Source organism: Amphiura filiformis, chromosome 2 (genome assembly GCF_039555335.1).
Source record: "Amphiura filiformis chromosome 2, Afil_fr2py, whole genome shotgun sequence".
Classification (NCBI taxonomy): Eukaryota; Metazoa; Echinodermata; class Ophiuroidea; order Amphilepidida; family Amphiuridae; genus Amphiura; species Amphiura filiformis.
In genome coordinates, this window is record NC_092629.1 from 62,675,642 (window position 1) to 62,700,438 (window position 24,797).

At 37.6% G+C, this 24,797-nt stretch overlaps 1 protein-coding gene across 1 annotated transcript in view; it reads right to left on the bottom strand.

Moving 5' to 3' along the window:
- LOC140141980 (uncharacterized) overlaps positions 1–24,797 on the bottom strand; it is a 30,270-nt gene extending 5,473 nt beyond the window's left edge. Inside the window, exons 1-10 of the mRNA XM_072163880.1 lie at positions 24,688–24,797; positions 15,252–15,395; positions 14,183–14,492; positions 12,688–12,846; positions 6,213–6,325; positions 4,932–5,085; positions 4,444–4,520; positions 2,977–3,153; positions 1,889–2,062; positions 321–626 (exon numbers count right to left, since the gene is read on the bottom strand). Of these exons, the coding sequence (XP_072019981.1) occupies positions 321–626; positions 1,889–2,062; positions 2,977–3,153; positions 4,444–4,520; positions 4,932–5,085; positions 6,213–6,325; positions 12,688–12,846; positions 14,183–14,492; positions 15,252–15,380 (1,599 nt within the window). The 5' untranslated portion in view covers positions 15,381–15,395; positions 24,688–24,797. The remainder of the gene's footprint in view (positions 1–320; positions 627–1,888; positions 2,063–2,976; positions 3,154–4,443; positions 4,521–4,931; positions 5,086–6,212; positions 6,326–12,687; positions 12,847–14,182; positions 14,493–15,251; positions 15,396–24,687) is intronic.

Here is a 24,797-nt window from a genome sequence, read left to right on the forward strand (position 1 = left end):
CTAAATTCGGATTTACATAAGCCAGTTGCCAATCTGTGCATGTGTGTGTATACTTCTTATTTGTATCATGTTTAAATTTTGACATACAGTGGAGCTGTCAGAATGAAAATCCAACTGCACAACTTGGTAACAACAATATAACCATTGGCCAGATGGTCGAGCACTTGCGCACAACATTGAACATTTATGGCGGCTCGTCCGGGAAATGATCCCTTTTTTGCTCTTTTATGGTGCAATATCATCCCATGTCAGAAATCCAAAAGAAAAGAAAAAATTTTGCTTTTTTTATGGGCCCTTTCAATCCCTGACACCTCTCTCACCTGATCTTTAGCACTGGAATGTTTCTGCTTTACATCTGCCAATTGCAGCTTTAAGTTCTCCATCATGTTATTAAGTTCCTTCACCCTGACTTCACACTTGGTCTCCAGATTCTCTCTCTCCAAATCCTTGTCCATCATCTTGGCTCTCAGATCTCCGTTGGCAGACTCCTGTTGCTGCAGGTCCTTTTTCGCCTGCTTCAGTTGGTTCTCCAGGTCGCAAGCTTTCTTGTGTTCCGCGTCAAATTTCAGGCCTAGATTTTCCTTCTCTCGCTTCAGACCGTCTATGTTCTTGTTGAGCTCATCAACCTGCAAGGGAGAGTTTCATTTGCCTCATTTTTTTAACAAGCTCACAATATGCAAAGCTGCCAAAAAATTAAAGGTGAAATGGGCTATTCCACTTGGCACCCCCTGGGAGATGTGACTTTAATCTTCCAAACAGGAGCACCCGGAGATGTGACTTTAATCTTCCAAACAGGAGCATGAATATCAAATGGGGTTATCTGAATGGATGATTCCATTTAAAATCTTCATCCCCTGAGTGGGAGATTAAGGTCATGTCTTCCATACGGAATGTTTGGATTTCAAACAGGACCAAGGTACCCGGGTTTTGGTTACTGTCTTAGCGGACACCAAGTTTTCCTTCATGCATACCTAACAGCATCATCATACAGGGTGGTATCTCACATACCTTCTTGTTATGGGCATTCAGACCCTGTCCTTACACAGGGCGGTATCTCACATACCTTCTTGTTATGGGCATTCAGACCCTGTCCTTACACAGGGTGGTATCTCACATACCTTCTTGTTGTGGGCATTCAGACCCTGTCCTTACACAGGGCGGTATCTCACATACCTTCTTGTTGTGGGCATTCAGACCCTGTCCTTACACAGGGTGGTATCTCACATACCTTCTTGTTATGGGCATTCAGACCCTGTCCTTACACAGGGTGGTATCTCACATACCTTCTTGTTGTGGGCATTCAGACTCTGCCCTTACACAGGGCGGTATCTCACATACCTTCTTGTTGTGGGCATTCAGACTCTGCCCTTACACAGGGAGGTATCTCACATACCTTCTTGTTGTGGGCATTCAGACTCTGTCCTCACACAGGGTGGTATCTCACATACCTTCTTGTTATGGGCATTCAGACCCTGTCCTTACACAGGGTGGTATCTCACATACCTTCTTGTTATGGGCATTCAGACCCTGTCCTTACACAGGGTGGTATCTCACATACCTTCTTGTTGTGGGCATTCAGACTCTGCCCTTACACAGGGTGGTATCTCACATACCTTCTTGTTGTGGGCATTCAGACTCTGCCCTTACACAGGGAGGTATCTCACATACCTTCTTGTTGTGGGCATTCAGACTCTGTCCTCACACAGGGTGGTATCTCACATACCTTCTTGTTATGGGCATTCAGACCCTGTCCTTACACAGGGAGGTATCTCACATACCTTCTTGTTGTGGGCATTCAGACTCTGTCCTCACACAGGGTGGTATCTCACATACCTTCTTGTTATGGGCATTCAGACCCTGTCCTTACACAGGGCGGTATCACGCATACCTTCTTGTTGTGGGCATTCAGACTCTGTTCTGTACTATTGTTCTTTTCCTTCATCTCTTTAATCTCCTTCTGGTATTTATGTTCCTGTTGTTGCAATCTCTCCAGCTGGGCCTGGATGCTGTTGCGGTCGTTGCCTATCTGGTTCACCTCCTGCTGCAGCTTGGCTTTGGTTTCCTGCAAAATATCAATGACAAAATTCAGTCAGGCAACAACAAAACCTGTTTATGGGGCAGATGGACTTTTCAAGTAGTATCATTCGGTTAGGATTTTTTTTGTCTGGAGGTTAAAATTTACTTAAAAATTCACCAAAATCTGACAAACCTGAAGATTTTTGGCAAACATATTTTCTAAAAATGTTCAGCCAAAATTAAAAATGTTAATTTTTGACCCCAAAATGGATGATTTTACACGATTTTAGCAAAATTTAAAAAATAAATTTCCAAAACATAAATTCTGGGTCCGTCGGACCTGTAGAACAGGGTGGTTTTTCGTCGCCTAAAAGATAAATATTTTATTGGAAGTATTAAAATTATCATTATTTATACCAGCCTTCAGAATGGTACAATAAATGCGCATATCACGGTATGTCTTCAAAGTCCCCTAGATACAACCATGTACATGTATCTATCGTAAAGATGAAGCATCTGAAGAAAAATATAATAGCAATAGAGAAACAAACCCTAACCTGTAGTTGTTGGTCCAAACATCTCAAGGCCTGCCTGCCTGCGTCTGTGCAGATATCTACATTTTGTATTTGTCTTTAAATCACTGCCCTGGTGTCTGCCAGGCGTCACAGGCATTGTGATGCCGACTACATTGGGACTTGGGATTATAATTGAGACACGGTATTAGCTACCAACCCATCCACCCATCATTTTGGACGGACAGTTTGCTCAGGGACAAAATTAATGTCCAAGGCATTCTAAAATGCTTGAATAAGTTCTTTGAACTGGAAACAAGACCAGACTAATAATAAATCATGGTTATAGCAATAGATATTTCAACTGACTGAACCTCCATAAAGGACATAGGTCTGGTTTAAGTTTTCAGAGTCAAATCCTAGCTAAGACCCTGTATTGGGATCTAACCTGCAATTGTTGGTCCAAAGACTTGTATGCCTGCATCTGTTGAGAGATCTCTATATTGTGTTCCTTCTCCTTTTCTTTGAATCGCTGTTCTTGCGTCTGGCGGGCGGCATCTGCGTTGTGACGCTGACACTGCAGCTCCTGAGCAACCTGCTTCAATTTGTTCTCAAGTTCTGAGATCTGAGTGGATAGTAATTTGAAGGCAGTGACTCAGTGATTCCAGGCAAAATAATAAAGACATTTATGATTTTGTTGTAATAGAAGTCACGGATACATCTATGAAATTATGGAAAATTTACAAAAAGGAAGAAAACTTTCAGTGATGAAAATTGTGTTGCAGCCCAAATATGCTATCTTTTGTTGTCAAGTGTCACATATTGCAGGTTCTTGCACAAAATTGCTTTTCAAAGCTTTTGTACCTGCTGTTTATACAAAAATATAATTAACCATTGTTTGACTAAGGACATGCTAATAACAGGGATCAACATAGATGAGTGCTAATGGCAATTAGCCCCAAACTTTTGTCAATACACACAAGGGATACTTTTCAGTAGAATCTATTTAAGGGATCTAGAATGGCGTTTATTGCGTTTTCGACAGTATTTTTGTGGGACATGAGAGCACCTCAGACCTATCATTGCATTCTGAATCTGAAGCATGTCTTTCTGATATCAAATAATTTTCATTTGTTAAAAATCACAATATAATACCAATTTTATGACAAATTATAAAAATTTGATATTTTTCAAAGTTTTGATATATAACAGTCCTCAAAGTAAATTATATAAATCTAATGATATATTCTTAAAGTGTATGTAGCTGGGAGGAAAAGCCGACGGACAATTGAAAATTTTGACCTTTCATATTGAAGATATGGATCTGTTTCCCAAAAAGACCTAATTTTTTTGTGTTTTTGGGGAAAAATCCATATCTTCAATACTTAAAGGTCAAAATTTTCAATTGATAAACTTTTCATCCCACCTACACACATTAAGTATAAATCATCAGATTTATAAAGTTTACTTCAAGTACTGTTAAATATCAAAAATATCAATTTTAATGATTTGCCATAAAATGTGTATTAAATTGTAAATTTCAAAAATGAAAATTATTTGATATCAGAAGGCCATTCTTCAGTATTCAGAATGCAATTCGATATGTCTGATGTGCTCTAATGTCCCAAAATAAATACTGTCCAAACGTTCATACCCCAGCCCTTAAAATAGCCTCTTGTAATCAAAATGGTATATTGACCCCTGGGCACGAGTAATTAATTGTAATATCTCAAAATGATTTTCGGGCCATTAGGTCTTGAAATTCAGCTTAGGGCACTCATTTTTAAAACCGGTCAGCAAAGGGCACTATGTACTGATACCGAAGAGTGCTTTGAAATTGAGCAGCATCAAGGCCACGTATAAGGGCAACAGAGGCCATTGCATGGTGTCCTCCCCTAGTACATTTCAAACTGACCTTAATATTGGCCTGCTCAAGCTTGTTGACTGTCTGGTTCAGTTCGTCTTGTTTCTTATTGGCTCTTCTCTCCGTTTCTGTGGAAAACAATTTTAAAAACAAAATGTTTTGTTTTGATTCTTGTTTTACAGTCATAAGATGGCTGACTGAGCAATGCTATAATATAACTATAATTGTCCTTGAGCATTGGGAAAAGGTTAAAATATCATTGGACCTTATCCATTGTCCGCAACAGTATAATATTATTGATCTCTTAGTGTGAAGTCAATGGGATATTCCAGATGAAATCCATACACCCCCTATGGAAGACATGACCTTAATCTTCCACACAAAATGGAGTCATCAGGTAATCCCATTTGAAATTCATACTCCCTGTGTGGAAGATTAAGGTCATGTCTTCCATATGGAAGTTATAGAACTGGTGTATGGATTTCAACTAGAATAACCCATACCAGAGTACTAATAAATATTCAATTTGTGTATCATACCTGCAAAGTCTTTCCTCATTTGGTCCATCAATCCATTGTCTCCTCCCATCTTGTGTTCTCCTTGATGTCTGCTATGTGTGTTGCTGGTGGTAGTACTGGTGGCTCCTTGATGTCTGGTATGTGTGTTGCTGGTGGCAGTACTGGTGGTATTGACCTGCAAAAGCAATGACAAAATCAAGTATGTCACTAAACATGAATCCAGCAGACAACGATGGTCAACCATTTCAAATTGAGATCAGAAATGTTCATACAACCAGGTGCAGCGACCAGTGAAAAAACTTGTACCACCGTTCAACAAAATGGCGGACAAAAATAATGTCATGAATCATAATGGTATCCTTCCCAATGAAAATACAGCTTATTTTGCCAATTTCAACATCAGGTAAAATATTTTGCTAACATATTGAACTAACACCTCCACTACATGTATTTGGCACTTCACAATGAAGTGACATGGCAACGCAAACATCAATCTCTTACACAATTGATCACCTGAAATTATAAACTGGGCCATCATAAATAAACAGCAGCCGTACTTCAAACTTCAATTTAAAAAGATCTATAAGCAGCTTCATTCAATTTGGCCTTGATCTAGATTGGCTGACTATGTATTCAACAGACGGTCACCCAAACATTCAAAAAGTCCTTCCACTGGGGTGCACTCTCTCACCCTAACAGATTTACACTAGTAAAATGTTGCTTGATACACGCAACATTGTTGGAATTACTTCAGTTAATCTTGGCCACCCCCACCCCCCAAAATTTTATGTCTGGCCTTCTAGTGGTGGCTCAAGAATTGCTTTATTACATACGGGCTGGGGCTTATTTGATCAGAGCTCCAAATATGGCAGCCCTCTGGCTAAATGCCTAAAAATACAAGCAAAGGCCTCTGCATTTCCTGGAGAGCCTTCAACTTTTTGTACACAAGACGCCTGTCAACTTCAAGCTCTGCAGGGCCCGCAAAAACTTTGGCTTAATTATTTGGAGGCCCAAGTAGGACTTGACTGGAAGTTTCTTCTATTCCTTCCAGACAAAATTCTGAAATCTATGATCAGCTCATAATAGACGAGAATTATTTGGTTTTTGTTATAGTACGTGTGTGTAAATTTACAAAAGCGTGTATCCGTCACGCAATACGCATTTCGCGTAGGTGCTGCTGCGCCCAGCTGTGTGTACACCATTCTATATCAATCCACAATGTTATGAGTCCCGCCTATTACAAGCTGATCAGAGTAATAATCTGATGCACTAAAATTCTTTTTTTGGCCTAAGCAAGCTTACCGTGTTGGATTTAAGAAGTTTCAGTTCCTCCTCCAGTTTGATCCTTAGTGCTGTCTGTTGCTCCAATTGTTTCTTCACATCCTCATCACTAATAGATGTGCCACTCAAACTCACTGTACAGGATAAGAGATTAAATCAAATTTAGGCAACAGAAAAAAAGGTTTCTAGACAAATCTATGGCATGACCGACCCAGATTTTACGATTTGAGTATTTTTATGTTTTAAAGCTGTATGCAATTTTTTTTAAATAAAACCTTTTTTTCTTACCAAAAAGGATTGATGATTTTTTTTTGAATTCCAAAATTTTAAAAATAATTTGCTAAAAACTTTCCAAGCAAGCTTTCTCAGATTAAGGATGCACACAGGATCACTGAAGTGTTACAAGGCCAAAATTGAGTTTTCATCACTAATGTCATCTTCAAACCGTATTTTATCTTGTCAGTAATAGATTTTAAAGAAATCTTAAAATTTGAACCATAAGAAAAGCTATTTTAGAGACCCTTTTTCATTAAAAATTCGTCAAAATGCAAAAGCAAATAAATCATTGTTTTCCATAATAGATCGCGTTCTCAGAACGCTGCGATCTGCGGCGCACAGCTAGCAAAGACACGCACACATGGTAAACTGGATGGGCGAGGTGATTGCTGATTGAGGCGCTGGAGTCGCCAATTGCGATCACTACCGTATTTTATCGTATTGATCTCTTCCAAGGTAGGTAAAGCTTGCACCATTGCATTATGAAACTGCGGGCCGACAGACCACCACCGTCCCCATCCCAGAATCAGTAGGCCTACTCGTTAAATTTCGCCAAAAAAGTGCTGATATAGTGGTATAAATTATTAGTTTTTTTATATGAACATAATAGTGAATTTTTTGTTTGTTTTTGTTTTGTTTTTCAAGTTTCATTCTGAACTTGAAAAGATGAAATTTATCTGTAAGAAGTAGTTAGCTGTAAGAAGCCCTGTAATGATGACACAATCTGGTAGATACGATAGAAAACGTAGGCCCTAAATATTTTGCTAGTAGGCTAGACTTAGCCCGTATAGTACATCATTAGGCTTATTATTATAAAATAAAAAATTTGTTTTATTTCATTCATTCATTCATTCATTCATTCATTCATTCATTCATTTCATTGTTATTATTTGATTTACCAAGTTGGTGTAGTTGGACAAGAATATAGGCCTATTATATTAGCTTATATTTTATGCAGTCCCAGCCTTGGTTCGGGGGCCTCTGCGGTCGTTCAGTCTCGTCTTAATTTTGAAGACCATAAAAAATAGGCAAGCAGTTATACCGGTAGGCCTATATTATAGATACCTAAGGCCCTGAATAATGTTTCAAAGTGTTATTAAAACACGGATTTAAGATTCGTTTTCAAACGTTCTCTACTCCTGATTGACCATTAACGCAATGTCAAAACGTTGACATTTCAATATATCGACCATCTAGGCATAGGCCTACAACTCTATGTCAAAATGTCGATATTTGAAATCGCATAGCGAAAGCACGCGTTCATGAATGTTTTAATGCTAAATAATAATTTCAAACGAGAAATATAATCGAAAACGCAAATTCGTGCTTTTTTCATAACACATTTTAACTACATTTCCATAAGTAGGCCTATATTTAGGTCTACCATATACCATTATTGGGATAAAAGCTTTTGGTTTTACAACACTTTTTGCGAATGTTTTGGCCGAATGCCTTTTTATTTGTAATGTTCGTCTGGCTTTCAACTTTCACGTTTACAATGTTTTCTGCATACTTTAAAAGGTAAACTGCTTTAAAGCATTTTTCGTGAATGTTTTCATGCAGTGTTTTAAAACGCTCTTTATAGCATGCATGATGCCTATATAATACGGTAGGCCTACTACATAAACCACAATCTAATTTAAAGCCATAAGTGTTCCGTTCTCTATACGTTTGAAATTCGGTTTTGTTAGGCAATGTCAATTACCGTGTTTTTCAGTTTTCTTGTGACCTCTCCGTGTTTTGCCCGTTTTAGGCCTACTTTTTGTCCATTTTACAAGAAGTTTATTCAAGACATATTACAACTTTTACCCCACTTTTTACACGTTTATTTGATTGAAAACAACAACAGACACACTTTTTTGTTGTTGTTGTATTTTATTCACTTTTTATGCGGTACAAAATATTTTACAACTTTATTGTGGCTTTAGGCCTATAATAGGCCTGTGACTTTTGTACGTGTTTGATATTCCGTAAAAAGTTAAAAATAAAATATGATAACAACAAACAATTACAATAACAAAAACGGAATATTGAGTAATGCGACACAACAGAATCTTTAAAATTTTACTTTGGATTCCTGTGGTGTAGGCCTAGCTATAACGGGCGTTAAAATGCCTATCTTTGGCGCGGACGGGCCGCTGTGGTGCCTCTCAAGCACCAACTAAAAAGAAAAAAACGAGTAGTAACAACATATGTTTGCGGTTCAGAAAAGGACAATGAACATAAAAATGCAATATTTGTCAACACCAAAAAAAAAAAAAAAAAAGAAAAGAAAATCACCAAAAACCATAAATTAAAAACATTGCATTTTTAAAGCAAAATTATGAAAATTAGTACAAAACAGAAATCGCAATTATCATGATTATGTCTCAATTTATTCTTCATTTCATAAAACTTCCTGATTATCTGCTAAAATAATTGCTTGTCAGTTATTCTATGCTACTTTTAATGTTCTGATGTCCGCAAATTTTAATACAGAGCATGATCTTTTTTTTTTATACGGAACAGGACAAAATTGTGTTTAAATAATCATGGTTTCGTTCGCGGCAACACGACCATGCACTGTGGTGCAACTTATTCGCAGTAACCTGTCTGTCTGTCCGCGCCCTGTCGCTCCTCAACGCCGACGCGACGTCCGCGGCCTTGCCGGAAGCTCTGCTGCACCATGGAAACAAGACTGAGGTAAATAAAATGGCTCTCCATGTGGATAAACATCTGCCGAATGTGCACGGATAATTTTGTCATATTGTATATTTTACCTTCTAAATCAAAAAAAAATGCCAATCTGCTGCAGTTGGACGCCTTCTCATTTTCTAACTTGACCAAACGTCACAAGTCACCGGATTATATATTTATGGAATAATCTTCAAAAATGGACCTAAAATCCGCTGTATTTTTCTAAATCGCGATTTTCGGCAAGTTCACTTTTGACCACTTTTAACCATTTTTGGTCCGCCATAGCGTCTAAATGAAGCATCACTGAGGTAAGTTTTTAAGTCAAACGTTTAGATATGGCCAAAATCTAGATAGTGTTTTTTCATTTTTTTAAATTAGGGCCTAGAACTTTTTTATCACCCATGATTCAAAAAATTTGAACACGGGTCACACGCTTTTTACTGATTTTTTGCCTATATTTTAAAAACTAAGCAAAATTTCAAAAAATAAAAAACACTTTCTAGATTTATTTGTCTAAATTAATAAAATTCATGTTTTACAGTTTTTGATTTTCAAATAATTTTTTTATGGCGGACCAAAAATTTTTGGTCAAAAAAGCCGTTTTTTGGGATTTTCTCGAAAATTGTACTTTTTGACCCAAAACTGACATTTTAAATGGATTTATGAGCTCATTTCCGTTCAAAAAATGTGTACTTTTATATACTTTACATAAATAGTTTTCGAGTTATGAGGTGAATAATAATGGATAATTAGTGATCCTGTGTGCCTCCTTAAGGGTGATTTAGCGTCTTGCAGAAGAAAAAAAATCCTGACTGGCCGACACTACTTGGCAAGTCACCTATTCAGGTAACCTCTTCACACCCCTGTGTGAAAGATTTAGGTCATGTCTTCTGTAGGGGTGTATGGATATCAACTGGAATAGCCCATTATGTATTTCAGGTGAGAATGAGACTTGGTCAAAATGAGCATGGTTTTAGGACACCCTGTATCCAGTGCAAACAAGGGATGAAAACACTGACAACCATTGATAACATTAGGCCTAACAAAAAAATGTTATGTTTCCTGTAACCCGACCGACCGTGCAAAAATGTGCCGACCACACAAATTTAACAACTTCTTTTTCAGCATGTTACAGGAAACAAAACATTATTTTTGTTAGGCCATATTGGTGCTTCACAGTGACATATAGTGACGAACCGATCCAGATCGGTAGATCTGGATCGGCCCGATATTGGCCAGATCGGATGTGGATCGGGATCGGTAAAAATCCCTTCAATTACCGATCCTGTGAACCGATCCAACATTGTTTGATAAAAAGATATATTCCGACCTGAACGATGTTAAAAACAATGAATTAATAAATACTGAAGTACATGACGTGTTCCCACAATAGTTACAAAGTTCAAGAAACAATAAACCTTACGTTATATCACATAATTAACCCTATAATGCCTCGTACATGACTGTATAATTATACTTCCGCATTTTACGCTGCAGCGCTGTGTGAGCTTGTTGTTATCGTAAACATGCTACTGCGCACCATGTCTGCGCAAGTTCACGAGTTCATGGTACACGGGTTAACGAACTTTGAGAAGCAAGCCAGAGCCCAGAATTTACCAGATTAGTGCCGCATCGCTAGCTTAGAATTGTGCGCTACACGTGCTGTATCATAGCTTAATTGGTACACATGTTTGTTTACAACTACGCAAGTCGTCATAAATGAGTTATTTTGTGGGAAATCAAGTAATTCTTTCAAGATAAAATACTCAATATATGTACTCTACAGCTGTACTCTACTACTGAGAGCTACTGAGCATACATATGGCAGTGTTAAAATGTGTCACAGTCGTCATTCATTCTGAGTCGGAAAATAGCCCTAACGTGGATCGGATCTGGATCGGGATCGGCCGATCTGAAAATTTTTGGATCGGGGATCGGCAATTTCCGATCTAGGGTGGATCGGTTCATCACAAGTGACATAATGTGCAATATAACATACAATCAATTATGAACATGAACAATGGGATGAGCTTGATCCTCCTGGGCTGGTACAAAAAAAAGTAAATAAATAATTTTAAGGGATTCAAATTTGATGAGAAACAATTTCCGTAACAATTCCCCAGAACTTGGTTTGCCAGAATCAATATTGATTCTAAAAGTATGCCCATTGACTATGCCAGTTGAAATCTATATGCCCCCTATGGAAGACACAACCTTAATCTCCCATGCAGAGGGGTGTAGATTTCAAATGGAGTAACCCATTCACGTCAACCCCATTTGAAATCACACTACCTCTGTGGAAGATTAAAGAGGCTCTGTACTCTCAGACATGCATGTAGTAAAAGTGCAATAACTTTGTAATTATTCGCTCAAGACATATAAAAGTATACATTTTTATAAAGGCAAGACTTAATATAAATACAGATTTGGGGTAAAAACAACAATTATGAAGAAAATCACAAAAAGTGAGTTTTTGGCAATATTTGTTAGGTACATCATAACAAAAAACACTCTTTCCAAAATATTTTATTTTGTTTTTAGCTCAATCTTGAGGCTCCATTCCAAAAACGTTTCTTTAATTTTTTTGATATTGGCCTTAGTTTTTGAGGTATTGACCATATAAAGGCATCAAATTGAACTTTTTAAAATTCACAAGTTACGCCTATTTGCACAAAATGATGCCTAAAATCGGAAATAGACCAAAATATAAAAAAATGATAAAACCGTTTGAGTCGATCATGCTTTTTACGATGATCATATTTGCTTACCTATAGATGATGTATTTATTGAGTTATCGTGTACCTAAATCGGCACTTTACCGAGAAAATGAACATTGAAATAATGGCCGTTGAAGTTTAAAGTGGTCACATTTTGCACTTTCATCGAATCTCACAGGAGAATGCGGCAGTTTTCGTTTTTCTACCTTATAATACGTGAACATCGGGTAAATCCACAGCCCCTTGAGAAGTTTGAGCGAAATCCATTCATAACTTGATATTTAAATCGGGGGAAAAAAAAAAAAAAACCCCACATTTTATCAGCTAAAACGGAGCCATTTGACCACTAGGTTTTTGTGAAATCAGTGCTTCCGTGGTGTTTCCATAAGATGCGCCGCGCATGCAGATAGGCATCGCGTATGTGTAGCGATCTGTGCGTTAACAAATTGCGCGATACATAACGCGATGCGTTGTTCTTGTGCGTGTACCCTGCTGGTACAACAAAGATTTTCTTTCCTTTTAAATTTCAAACACAAGTGGAATAGTGAAATAAAATCCGTAAAATATTGCAGTTGGAGTTTACAAATCTGGACTTTTATTCCTTGTATTTATAAAAAACATAACAAAGTACAAGCATATCAAAAAAACTCAATTTCGCGAAAGAAACAACGTCTAGAGTATACAGCCACGTTAAGGCCATGTCTTCCACAGGGGGTGCATGGATTTTAACTGTGATAGATTCTGGTAACAGACAACTTGCAGTTAATAACTGCATGCATGATCTACGGAGGGAATCAAGAGCCAGACCTACACCAAACCAAACCAACCTTGCGATGTGGAGTTGACCAATGAACCAGCTGCCGATGACCGCTCCATCGTGTTCAGTTTGCGTTGCAGGGTACTACACTCCTGCTGCATGCCTCGCAGCTTGTCCTCCAGGTTTTCCAGCTGACTTTTCTGGTGCTTTGTTAATTCTTGCAATTTACCTATAGTGTGTGTGTGCATACATGGTCAATTAATGGTTACAACAAGATGGGTGGATGGTGCAGTTATGATCAATTTATGGTAACTTTACACTCTACATACTAGTTACAACTGTCAGCATGCTGATAATTTACTTGGAAAAAGTTCCACTTGAGTGAGTTTCACCCACAGAATTAGAGAAGGAGAATCAGGACTTGACCGCCATCTTGATACAGGCATGGGGCAAAAATTGGGGGTATTTTGGTTTCCCTTGGAATACGCTTGAGGCAATGATTTTCATGCAATTGTAAGAGGAACATGGATGATGAGAGATGCACAACTGTTTTCATTTAAAATCTCTGCGCACTGTCGGAAAGGACCCAAATACCCCAAACTTTCTCCCCATAGCTGACAGCGCTATTGTACATGCCAGTATAGGGAGTCCGGGTTGTCTAATTCTGTGGTTTCACCACATAGATATTGTGTGTGTTGTCTCAACACCCAGGGACTTTCACTCTGGTGGGATGTTAGGTTTCACCTTAGATATTGGGTACTGGTCCTCAACACCCATCTCAGTCAAGTGAAACCGGTGAGTGTATCTATAATAGGCAAGGTGGATAATCAATATCAACATGCCGAGCACTATTGGGCAACCTTGAGTGATGTGTTTAGAAGAAATATGCCTAAATTGTGCAGTGAAGTGGTCAAATGACATGTCGCTAGACCAACACAGTTCCTAACCTGTGCTATATGTTCGTAACATTGGGCTCTATATCTCAATTGAAAGCCATATACCCATCACCCCCTATGGAAGAAATGACCTTTAAAATGACCCACACAGGGGTTTTAATTTCGAATGGGAAATTCACACTGGCCATGGGACTTATGGGAGATTAAGGTCATGTCTTCCATCTGAAGGGGAGGGGGTTATGGATTTCAATAGCCCATTGCAGTCCTCTCAATCACAAACACATGTTGGTGCCAACATTTTGATACTGACAGCGGTTTATCCAGGAGCCAAAAATGGCCCATCTACAGACCAAAGTAGGACATTTTGGAAATGGAGTTATTACCTTTACTGACATGCATCATGGTACACTTTTCAATGTTGAGTCCTTGATTCCACAGCATACTTGGTTGCAAATTAACTTTTTCTTTGGTTTTTTCTTCTTGTTTGTTCCTCAATTTCAATATTGCTGACTTTGGTCTGATTATATTATTAGATTGTGCCATGGACCAGTGCAAATGTGCAGACTGTTTAACAAGTGTCACAATGGTGTTTGTACCATTAAAAAAAAACACTTAACAAACACAACCACCAACCAATAGACTAGAATGACCCAGAAATAATTCACTTACTATGATCATCATCAAGTTTGCCAAGCTTTTTCATTGTGGCACCATGCTCCATCTGCGCCCTTTCCAGGTCCGTCTTAAGCTGCCCGTTTCTTGTATTCTCCGCATCTAATGACTGCTTCACGTGAGACAGTTGACCCTCCAGACATGCGATGTGCGCATCCTTGCTCTGTATATCATGTGCCAGCTTTTCCCGCGCACGCTCCAGCTTCTGGCAGGCCTCTGATAGCGATTGGTTTTCGTGTGTGAGGGTGCTATGTTTGGACTTTTCCTCTTCTACCTTGCGGATTTGCTTCTGGTAGGAAGCTTCAAGCTGAAAAATGGGATCAAGTTGAGTTGAATGTGAGACACAATTTGCATGTAATTTATTTTGATTCGTTTTGTTTCAATGTCATTTGAGTTACTAACAGACTCATGTCTTTTTATTTCAAATTACAATTTTAAGGCGTATTATCAGGGTCAAGTTGGGTCATTGCGTGGACAAAGCCAAACTGCAGCAAACAGCTTGGGAGCTTTTATTAGCAGATGAAATGTCAGCTACACAATACACATTCAAGTCTGCAATTGGTTCAAATTCGTTTTATTGCAATTTTTTCGCAGGCTTTTAATTTTCTTTTCTTTTTTATGTCTGAACTATGCAAGGCATTAACAGCTGCTATCGATATGATAGCGCTGATGGGTTGGCGCCAAGATAGTTGTTAACCTCCCGTTTGAAGCTCAGTCGATTCTGGTTAGAGGTAATTGGACCAGGTAGAGCATTCCAAAGGTGAGCTGAGGATGGAAGGAATGACCTCTGGTGGCTGACCAGGTTGGATTTTGCAGTAGGCCTACTTACTTATCAAAATTAACAAAAACAAGGGTGCAAAAATAAAAACCTTGCAAACTTCCCAAATGCCAATCCCTGGTGTGATTGGCTGTTTTACTTCTGAACTCCAAAATTTTGCTTTACAATGTAAAGTTTACATGGTGTCATTAATTTCTATTAAATTCCAACAGCTCAGGACTATAGCTTTTCATCGGTGACTGAGCAAATTCAAAAGTTAACTTCCTAGAGTACAGATACTACGCCTACCTGCTCATGTTGAAATTGTCGCTGCTTCTGCTCTTTGCCAAGCCTCTCCAATTTGCCTTCCATCTCTCTAATCTTGGTGAGCGCCCTGTGGGGCAGGCCATCTTTCCATTCGTCCACCACCCAACTCATGATGAAGAGTGATCACTGTAATCACAAAACAACTAACATTGTTAAAAATTAGACTTGTAACTTACTAACTTGAAGTATACACTGTTGTGGGTGATGACAGCAACATGATCAAGAAAACAAAAGAGTCAGATGTTGAAATTATTCTGTTTCAGTATTCTAGAGAGCCAACCGATCAACTAGACTAACAATGCAAATAAGGATAGGATTGATTACTTGGGTAACACAGCAAAATAGGTCAAGTACCATCGAGGCACCCAAGAAGATGGTTCAATCCTATCCTTATTTGAATAGAGGTAGTCATTGGGACGTCAATCAACACGGCCATCTTGTGGGTACGGAGTGCCTTGTTGCGCTTGACTGAAGAGTGCGTCAATTTATATGTTATAATTACCAAATCTGGCCTTGTTACACTCGAATGTGTGTCATCGGCCCTCAGACACAGACACACACACAGGCATAGAGTTCTGCAGCAGCATGTTTTGTTGACATTTTTTAATGTTTACATCCATTATGACAGTTCTAATACCATCAAATGACAACTCAAATACACAAAGGATATCAGTTGACAATTGTAATGTTATGCAATCAAGTTTACAACACTATCTGTCTTACAATGAGCAGAAAGTCACTGAGTCACGCCAGGGTTCGATTTAGAGGGGTTTTACATGCACAAATGCATGTAAGGCCGATAAAATTAATGTTTTGGTTCTCGCCCAGAGGATTTTCATGAATTGATGAGGGAGGGAGGTGTTTTTTTTTTTTTTTTTTTTTCAATGTAAAATTAGCATTGTCAGTAGTTTTCGGTCTTCTCCAACAGTGCTCGAGGAAACGATGAGGCTTTTTTTTTTTTTTTTCAAATGTGAGATTCTGAGGGATAAACCCCTAGAGTACCACAAAAAGACTTGGAAGTGATGCTTGTTCTCTAATAAACTTATTTATATGTATGAAGATTTCATAAATCATTCCAAAGTCTAAAAAATTGAAAAATCTAAAAAATCAAAAAAATCTGACAAATCCCAGAAATTGAGGAGGGAGGGGACGAGAACCAAAATATTAATTTTACACGGCCTAACTTTGGCTCTGTGCATGTAGAATTTTGCCTGTGCATGCAAAATTTTGTGTTATTCAGCCCATTTTGAAGAAAAAATCAAAGTTGTGCATGTAACTTTCATTTTCTAAATCGAACCCTGACTGTCACGCCATTCAAGTACCGTACCAATATTGATTACCGGTACCTCAAGTGGCCTTGATTACCTCAATGGGGAGGGGGTCATAAATGGGAATTTGTCATGTGCGTCATCACGAACATGCCTTTTTTAATGTCTTATCAGCATATGGGGCTGAAATACATATTTTTTTGAGTCCAGAATCTGGTTATTTGGGTCATATACACCCTAGATTCCAATTTGTAGCCCTGTAGCTTACCCCTTGGGGAAGATATATGGATGTCTAAACTCTGTCTGAAATTAATTAACGTCGCGACGCGCATGAGCAAAAAGGGGGGGGTCTGACCCAATTTTTAATAGGCCGGTTCTCGGAAACGACAAGGAGTAGAGATCTACTGTTATGTTGGCACATAGGGCTATGTATGATATAAGTGATTTTAAACAAAATCTGAGAGGGTGACCAGCCAACCCATTAGGTCATTTGAGATGGACTGACCCAACTGTACAAACATACCTTTTATTCCGTCGAACAAGCTTTATTTTGTTCCAAAATTCATGTTTTTATATAGCTATTTTTGACGTTAAGGAGCTTGAGCCTGCCCTTGTCTTGATGCAAACCGTGGACGTTGACACCAGCTCCGCGCAGACGCTCCGAAGCTTTTGCGTAGCACGATCGCATGTTTTGACGGTAATTTATGCCAGCGAATCATGCAGTTTCAAGCGCGTTTGACATCTTTTTACTGCGTGACGCAATTCTGAATTTATTCAAGATGGCGAATTTCTCAAAAACGTGATGTATTTTCCCTAAGAGTGAGAAAATTCCCATATTTCTCAAAATTTCTGCAACTTTTCACTCAGCTGATCATCTTTTCATGTGACAGAAATGATGCTAATTTTATAAAGGTACGTTTCTTGCTTTACGATTATTTTAAAAGTATTGTTTCAAGACAAAACCTCCATATAATTATAAAAATGGTGATGGTCATTTTCACTTGTTTTCAACATGTTCAAAAAGATGACGAATACAGGACACTTCGCCCACAATGCACTTCGCCTACACGCCATTTCGCCTACGTGCCATCTCGCCCCCTAATTAGCTATTGCGGCAATGCAACACAATGGCATTGTGGATGTATACGATCGATGCGCACAGGATGTGTGTGTATTCAGATCGTACTATCAATGATGTATTCATTAAATCGCCCCCATTGAATGGACGAGAATATAGTGACCACGTCCTGTTGTAGTCTTGAGAATAGCCCGGTGCCGATAGGTGAGGATTGTTTTTGATGATCATGGTGCTGTGGTGATTTGAAGTTGAGAAGTAGGCCCTATAGTTGTATTTCCGAAATTCCCTCACCTAATTTAGCTATAGCGGCAATTTAGAATAGTAGCTCAGTATTGCGTTTTCGAAATAAGGAAAGTAGGCCCTATAGTGCATCAAAATTTAATAGGCCTACGTTTCCCTACGGAACCGTTTTTTTAATAGGCTTTTGGACTTTTGCATGTTTTCTTTATTGGGTAATTTGTAATATTCTTCTTTTATATTTCGTAATGTTTTTTAGTATTTGGCTTTGTTGTTGTTCTTGGTTCTTGCTATAATTTGTTATATTGTTAAATGTTTATTTGTTTTTCTTCGTTTGGATTTATTAGAGCTTTGTCTGAGTGGGTTTTTGGTTATATATTTTCAATTTAGTTTTTTCCTTTAATTAGTGTATTGTTTATGCTTTTCTTTGTTTGGTGAATAATTTCTTTGTTTGGGATAGGTCTATGGCTTTTTGCTTGTTTTTGTTACGTTTCTAGTTATATTTTGGCTCGTTTTGGTTTGGTTATCCTTTTCTTTATTTTGTAATGCTTGTAGCCTACTACATGTACGATCGTATTGTTTTTTTGTATATTATGCTTTTTGTTTGTTTTATTTTGTCTGTATCTATTAATATTATGTTAGTCTGTATTTTGTACTGTTTCCTTTTGATTTCGTTTATTTGGTATTGTTTTCTGATATGTTTGGGGGTTGGGCTTTTTTTTTGTCCTATTTTTGTTTTTCCATTTTTATGTTTTTCTTTAATTTTTTTTTTTTTTTTTTTGCGTATGCTTTTCTTTGGTCTTGCTTCCTTTTGGATTTAGGCCTTTTTGTTCTATTTTTATGTTTGTTTTTCTACTTTTTGTTATCATGTGTTATGTTATTGTTTTGTTATGTGGTTCTATTTTTTTTTAAATATTCTTAGTCACAATTTTGTTTTACTTTTATTCGCCTCTTTTATTTGGTCTGATTTTATGTTTTACTGCACGTGTTCTTAACTTCTTATTATTATATTGCCACTTTTGGATGGATTTCCGTGGTTCTTGGTGGGTTGTAGTTGGCATCTGAGTCTGACTCGCGGTAGGGCCGGGTAGGCCCTACGGTATCTGATCGGTATGGTTTGGGTCCAAGTTGGTCTTTTATAATTTTCCTTTAGCTCTCCGCCCGATAATAATATGATCGTGAGCTGATACACAGATTGTAGGCGCTGGAATGAAATAGCAATTTTCTTCGTTTTAGATTTACCTCATTTGTTTGGCTCGAAATTAAAAGGCGATAATGCGATCAGTACGAGCTAATATATAAGCGCTATCAGTGAAAAATATCATTCAAATAGGAAGCTATTTTTTATGCAAATCACACATTATTGAAGGACCACTTCGTATGAAATGGGAATGTTTTGTGTAAGAAAATAATGTAACAACAAAGAAAATTAGTAATTACATAAATATAACATATTATTGTCTTTCTCGTGTGCCCACAGACAAAGTATAAAACGAATTTAAAAATATGCATAATATTGTACTAGTCATATATTATACTGTTAGAGATGCTTTTGTATTTGTGTTGTGTATGTTGTTTTTTATTCTTTCTATCTTTTTTTTCTCAAGTTATTTGTGTTTTGTCCTGTTTAATATAAATGCAAAATGAATAACAATAAAAAGGACCACTTATATAACTTCCAAATCTGGGAGTTTGATAAACCTAGATTTGGAAGATACGTAGGCCTATGTCATGTGTATACTTTATTCATGCATGTCGTATAATTTTTACGGGTGTTGAAACTTTATAAAACAAACTGATAATGATGATTTATATGTTTAAGCTAGTATTAAAGACCATGAAGACGAACTGGTGAAAGTTCCTTTTCGGGTGGGGCGGTTAGTGGACTTTTCACAGTTTATCTTTCTTGACTGGCGAGAACTACTCTTTGACCGTTCCTCATCAGGGATTTCCCTTTTAACAAAGGAGCACCTGAGCATATGATGTAGCATAAACACCGTCAGCATGATCTGACTTGTTATACTTAAGAGGCTTTGGCTTCAAGTATTTAGCATGTATCCTATATAATATATTTATTTGATTCAAATGCAAGTAAGGCTTTAGGTATTTTAGTCTCAGCTCAAACCAAAGTCAGAAAGTTTGAATTATTTATGTATATGACATGACCATTGACAATACAATAACGTATCAAAGGGGAAAACAGAATTAGGCCTAGGCCTCAAGAAAGAACAGGATTGAATAAAGAAAAATTAAGGACATAAGGAAAGAAAGACTTTGGCCTTAAGCCTGAAGATGGAAACCGGGTTTAACAATCTAACAATCGTTTATAGTTTGAACCATTTGATTGCCGACGGAGTACAAAACAAGCATAATTGGACTGGAAAGAGAAAAAATGATTTTAATGGGTGTACTGAAATGACATGTGAAAGACTAAGCTGAAACTAAAAGACCTACGCATTTACAGCTGCAAGTGTTACGTTTCTCTACGCAACATGTATATAGATAGTCGTCTCATGATGGAAGGGCCTTTTGATGACCAGTGATCAAAGTCTATTCGGGCCTTCCCGGAGTCCTTCTTTCTTAAATTTCTTGGTGACAAGGTCAAAGTCGAATCCTTCCCCTTATTTCTTAAGTTTCTCCTAGTATTAATTTAGTGTGCCGAAACTGAACTGTCAAGAGCCGGGACCAAGAGATAAAACCATATAGTGTAGGCCTTCGATCGTTTTTTACATAATACGTTTCAACCCTGATCATGCTGAATTTTTGGCATTGTAATGTTTTAATATGTCCACTGAGTATACATTGGAATCAAATTCATTATGTTTGTAAGACATCGGAGCTACCCTGGGAAAAAATTTCAAATAAATGGAAACATTTTGTGCAATAAAATGTGTTTATTGATATACGAGCTGTGATTTAATTTGAAACTTCACGTAACTCGTTATTTTCCCCAGATTTGGAAGATGTAGGTTGTTTGGCTTTTTATATACAGGTATGATTCGTTTTAAACTTCATATGATATAACTCGTTATTTTTCCTAGATCCTATTAACACGCGCACCGCGTCTTCTAGGTCTATCAAATACCATACATGAATAACATGATTTCATTTTAAACTTCATATAAATCATTATTTTGCCCAATTTTGCCTGTTCATGTCGCATTGCGTCATTGAATGGGTCTTCCCTATCTAGGCTTATCAAACACCCAGATTTGGAAGCTCGGATACTCGGATGTCGTTTGCATGATCAGGTTGGGCATACACACAATTAACACTTGTCTAAAATAATTCCTTCCTTGTTTCTATTATTATAATTATTATCTTTCTTTCATTTATCATGTGTATACCTTCTTGTATATTATACATATGCACATCATATTTCTTTACTGATTTCTAACAAACACCACCGTCAAACAAAAACAAAAAATTCAAATTCGGATTTATGCGCGCAAAAGTAACATTTTCAATTTCCGCGCTTGATTCTTTGAGATGTGTTCGTGAAGGAGTGTGTATGGAATGTTAGGTGGGGTGTGTATGCGGGAGTGGACGTAGAGAGAACAAATAAACAAACCAAAGTCATTATAGAATTATAAGAGAAAGAAAACAAAACACAGATTCCAGATTCAGTTTTATGCGCATAAAAGTAACATTTTCCATTTTCGCTCATAAGGTATTTCGGGGGCAAAATTGTGCAATAAATAGGAGTAGGATCCAAAAAAGAGGTCTTTCGAGGGCAGTTGCTAACAAATGAGGCCTTTCGAGGGAAGACCCCCCAAAAAAAAAAAAAAAAAAAGAGTTCTTTCTGGGCCATATTCTAAAACTTAGGACTTTTCCACAACATTTTTTGCGTGAAAACAATAAGAAAATGACGGGTCTTTGGATGTGTAGGCCTATAAGGGAGCACGTTAATACTAATAATATTTGACAAAGAATAACCCCAAATTAAAATTTTACCGAAATCGTATTATTTTAGTATTAACCAGTTTTGCAAACATTTGCAACTTTTTTCTTCTTCAAGCGTCTCCAATAGCGCCACGTCATAAGCACAAAAACATGGCCCGTATAATTCTCGGGGTCTTATTCAAGGACTTGTCAAGCAATCGATCGTACATCAGTGTGTATGCCATGCGGCCGCGCGCGGGGCCCGGTCTTGTCAAGGAAGGTACATCGGTGTATTCTGGCATTTTTGCGTGCTTGGATCACGGTACCATTGATTGAACATAATCACACCCGGCGTTTTCGTGTAAGTGGTAGCTAATATCCGCCGTTAACACGCGGTGCAAAATGGCGCATATAAGTCACTGCACAGCACCCCACAAAATATCTCAAAGCTGCATGCTGCTGGCATTTGTTTTGCTAGTTGTGCGCATTTGTCTTTGAAAAATTTGGCAAATATTTGTTTCCCTTAATTGTTTCATTAGGCTATGTCAAAGAAGATCTTCTCTGATTTAATATCTTTTATAGGACTGCAAGTTTTAAAAGTTTTGAACATCTCAAACTTTATTTTAAGTGAGTTTGAGCCGGTAAAATGAATGATTCGGTTAATTAAATAAAAATACACAAAACTGGCAAGCGCTTTTTTTGGCCATATTATATAAATTATTAGGCCATACTGGCCATAATTAATTTAACACTAAAAAGTATAAACTTATATGAATTAAGTAAACATAATTTTAAAATAAAATAACACATAGGGGCCTATAATATGGCCTAATTGATTCTTTTGTTCATGAAAACATACCTGTAAAAATAAAATACATGGGCCTAAGGATTTAACATAAAAATACATTTATAAGGCCTAAATTTCGGACATATTAAATTAATTATTGTTCGTGAAAATATAAGCTAATATAATGTAAAAAAGTGATGACGATGATGGGAAACTTGGAATCAACTTTCATTACCCTTATGATTTTGTATCATAATTCAATGGCTTTCCTTCGTCTTCGTGTGCACGGTACGGACTTAATACAAGCACAAAACATGTTTTAATACAGCCCGCAATTACACATTTTTTGTTACGCACACTACCCGTCCTCCAACACGCTGGCAAGTAAAGACTTCCGCGAATCGCCGGGTATGACATGGGTAAATCAATGGCACTGTCACCGTAGCACGCAAGGTATCCAGTATATTCCATTTCCGGGCCATTCCGTGGTTTGGCTGGCAGTCACGCAGGGGACTTGTCAAGCAATCGTCGGCAGCAAATACCCGCGGTGTAAAAAGGGGCGAAACGCACAGCACAGGCCCTGCTCGTTGAAAATGGCCAAAATTTATTTTAAACACTAACACGTTATCAAGTTATTAAAAGTATAAAAACAGGGAAAATCTGTTCCAACTGACCAGCGGGGAACCAAAGGATGGATCCAAAAGGATACAGCAGTGTCACACTAGCAATGGATAAAATTAAAAACATGGAAAATATGACACAACATCCAATGGGGGAGTAACATAAGACATATAAACAAAGTTAAAAACCCATGTTTTCTTCTTCTTTTTTTTTAAATACTAGACGTTTCGAAAAGACAAGACTTTTTTTTCTCAAGGGATAAAATAAGAGACCTGTTCTCAGTATAGTGGAGACCAGCTCTGATCAAAAAAAGAGAAGATAAAAAGCTGAAGATAAAAAGCTGCATTGGTTTTTAACTTTGTTTATATGTCTTATGTTACTCCCCCATTGGATGTTGTGTCATATTTTCCCTGTTTTTAATATTAAAAGTAAGCTGAAAGTTTTAACAATCAATGGTATTAAGAAAATTAAGACTGCCATATTTTTCTTTATAATTATCTTCATAAAAATTCACGTATAACACACTTTAACACGAAGTTATCAAATTATTAAAAATGAATGTTGAAAAAATGCATACACATATTAAAATAATTAAAAATATTGTTATAATCACATCAGCACGGTGTGTTAAAAACAGAACATAATCTACACGGGGACGGGACGGTAGGGGCCTCAATTTATAAAACACACACACACACACACACACCCCCCCACACACACAAATTTTTTGAATATTCCCGTGCATTCATTGGAACGAATCCTTGATCGTATAGTCTGCTACCAACACAGGAACACACGACCCTTCCGGTCACATCGATCGTCATGATACATCCACAACCGCCATTGCAATGCATTGCATTGCATAGGGGGCGAGATGGCACGTAGGCGAGATGCCGTGTAGGCGAAGTTGCGTGTGGGCGAGGTGTCCTGTTTCCGTTCAAAAAGTTGTTTTGACCTTGTTTTTATGCTATAATTGAACCGTCATTTATCGAAGCCCTGCCCTCCTTCCAAAAACCTTGACTCCAAAGTGTTAGGGCCAGGCAACTTTTTAACCATGATCATGATGCAAAACTAAACCTTGATGCAAAAGTAAAAATTTAGTCCCTAAAGCGAGGGTGGTCATCATGGTGGTCTAAAAGTCAGGCATTGCAGGTCAGGATCGCCAATTTTTTAATTTGTTTAGCACGTAATTTCACTCATTATCATTAACGAAGCGCCCCTGCCCTCCTTCCAATACATTAAACCTTAATTTCAAAGTGTTTGGCAACTGTTGAACCGTAATACACAAGTAAACCTTCAAGCAAAAGTAATAATTTAGCCCTAAAATAGCAAGGGTGGTAAGGAATATTGACATGATTGACATCGCCATAAACCGCCAACTCGACAAAGGTGGAGAATTCTGCACCGATCGATGGGCACAGCTGATTCTTCGAATATTCCAATCCAAATTTCCCCTGTTCTAGATCACTTAGCTACTTTGAACTTCAAAATTATAAAATCTATGATTATAATGTATATCATTTCATTTACGTTTTATTGTCTTACCCAGGGGTTTAGTAACGTTTGCCCAATAAAAGTCACTCCATTGACGTTGGACTTCCGCCGCAAAACAATCTTGGGATACTTTTTCTGAAGCATTTAAAAACGGCGCAAAG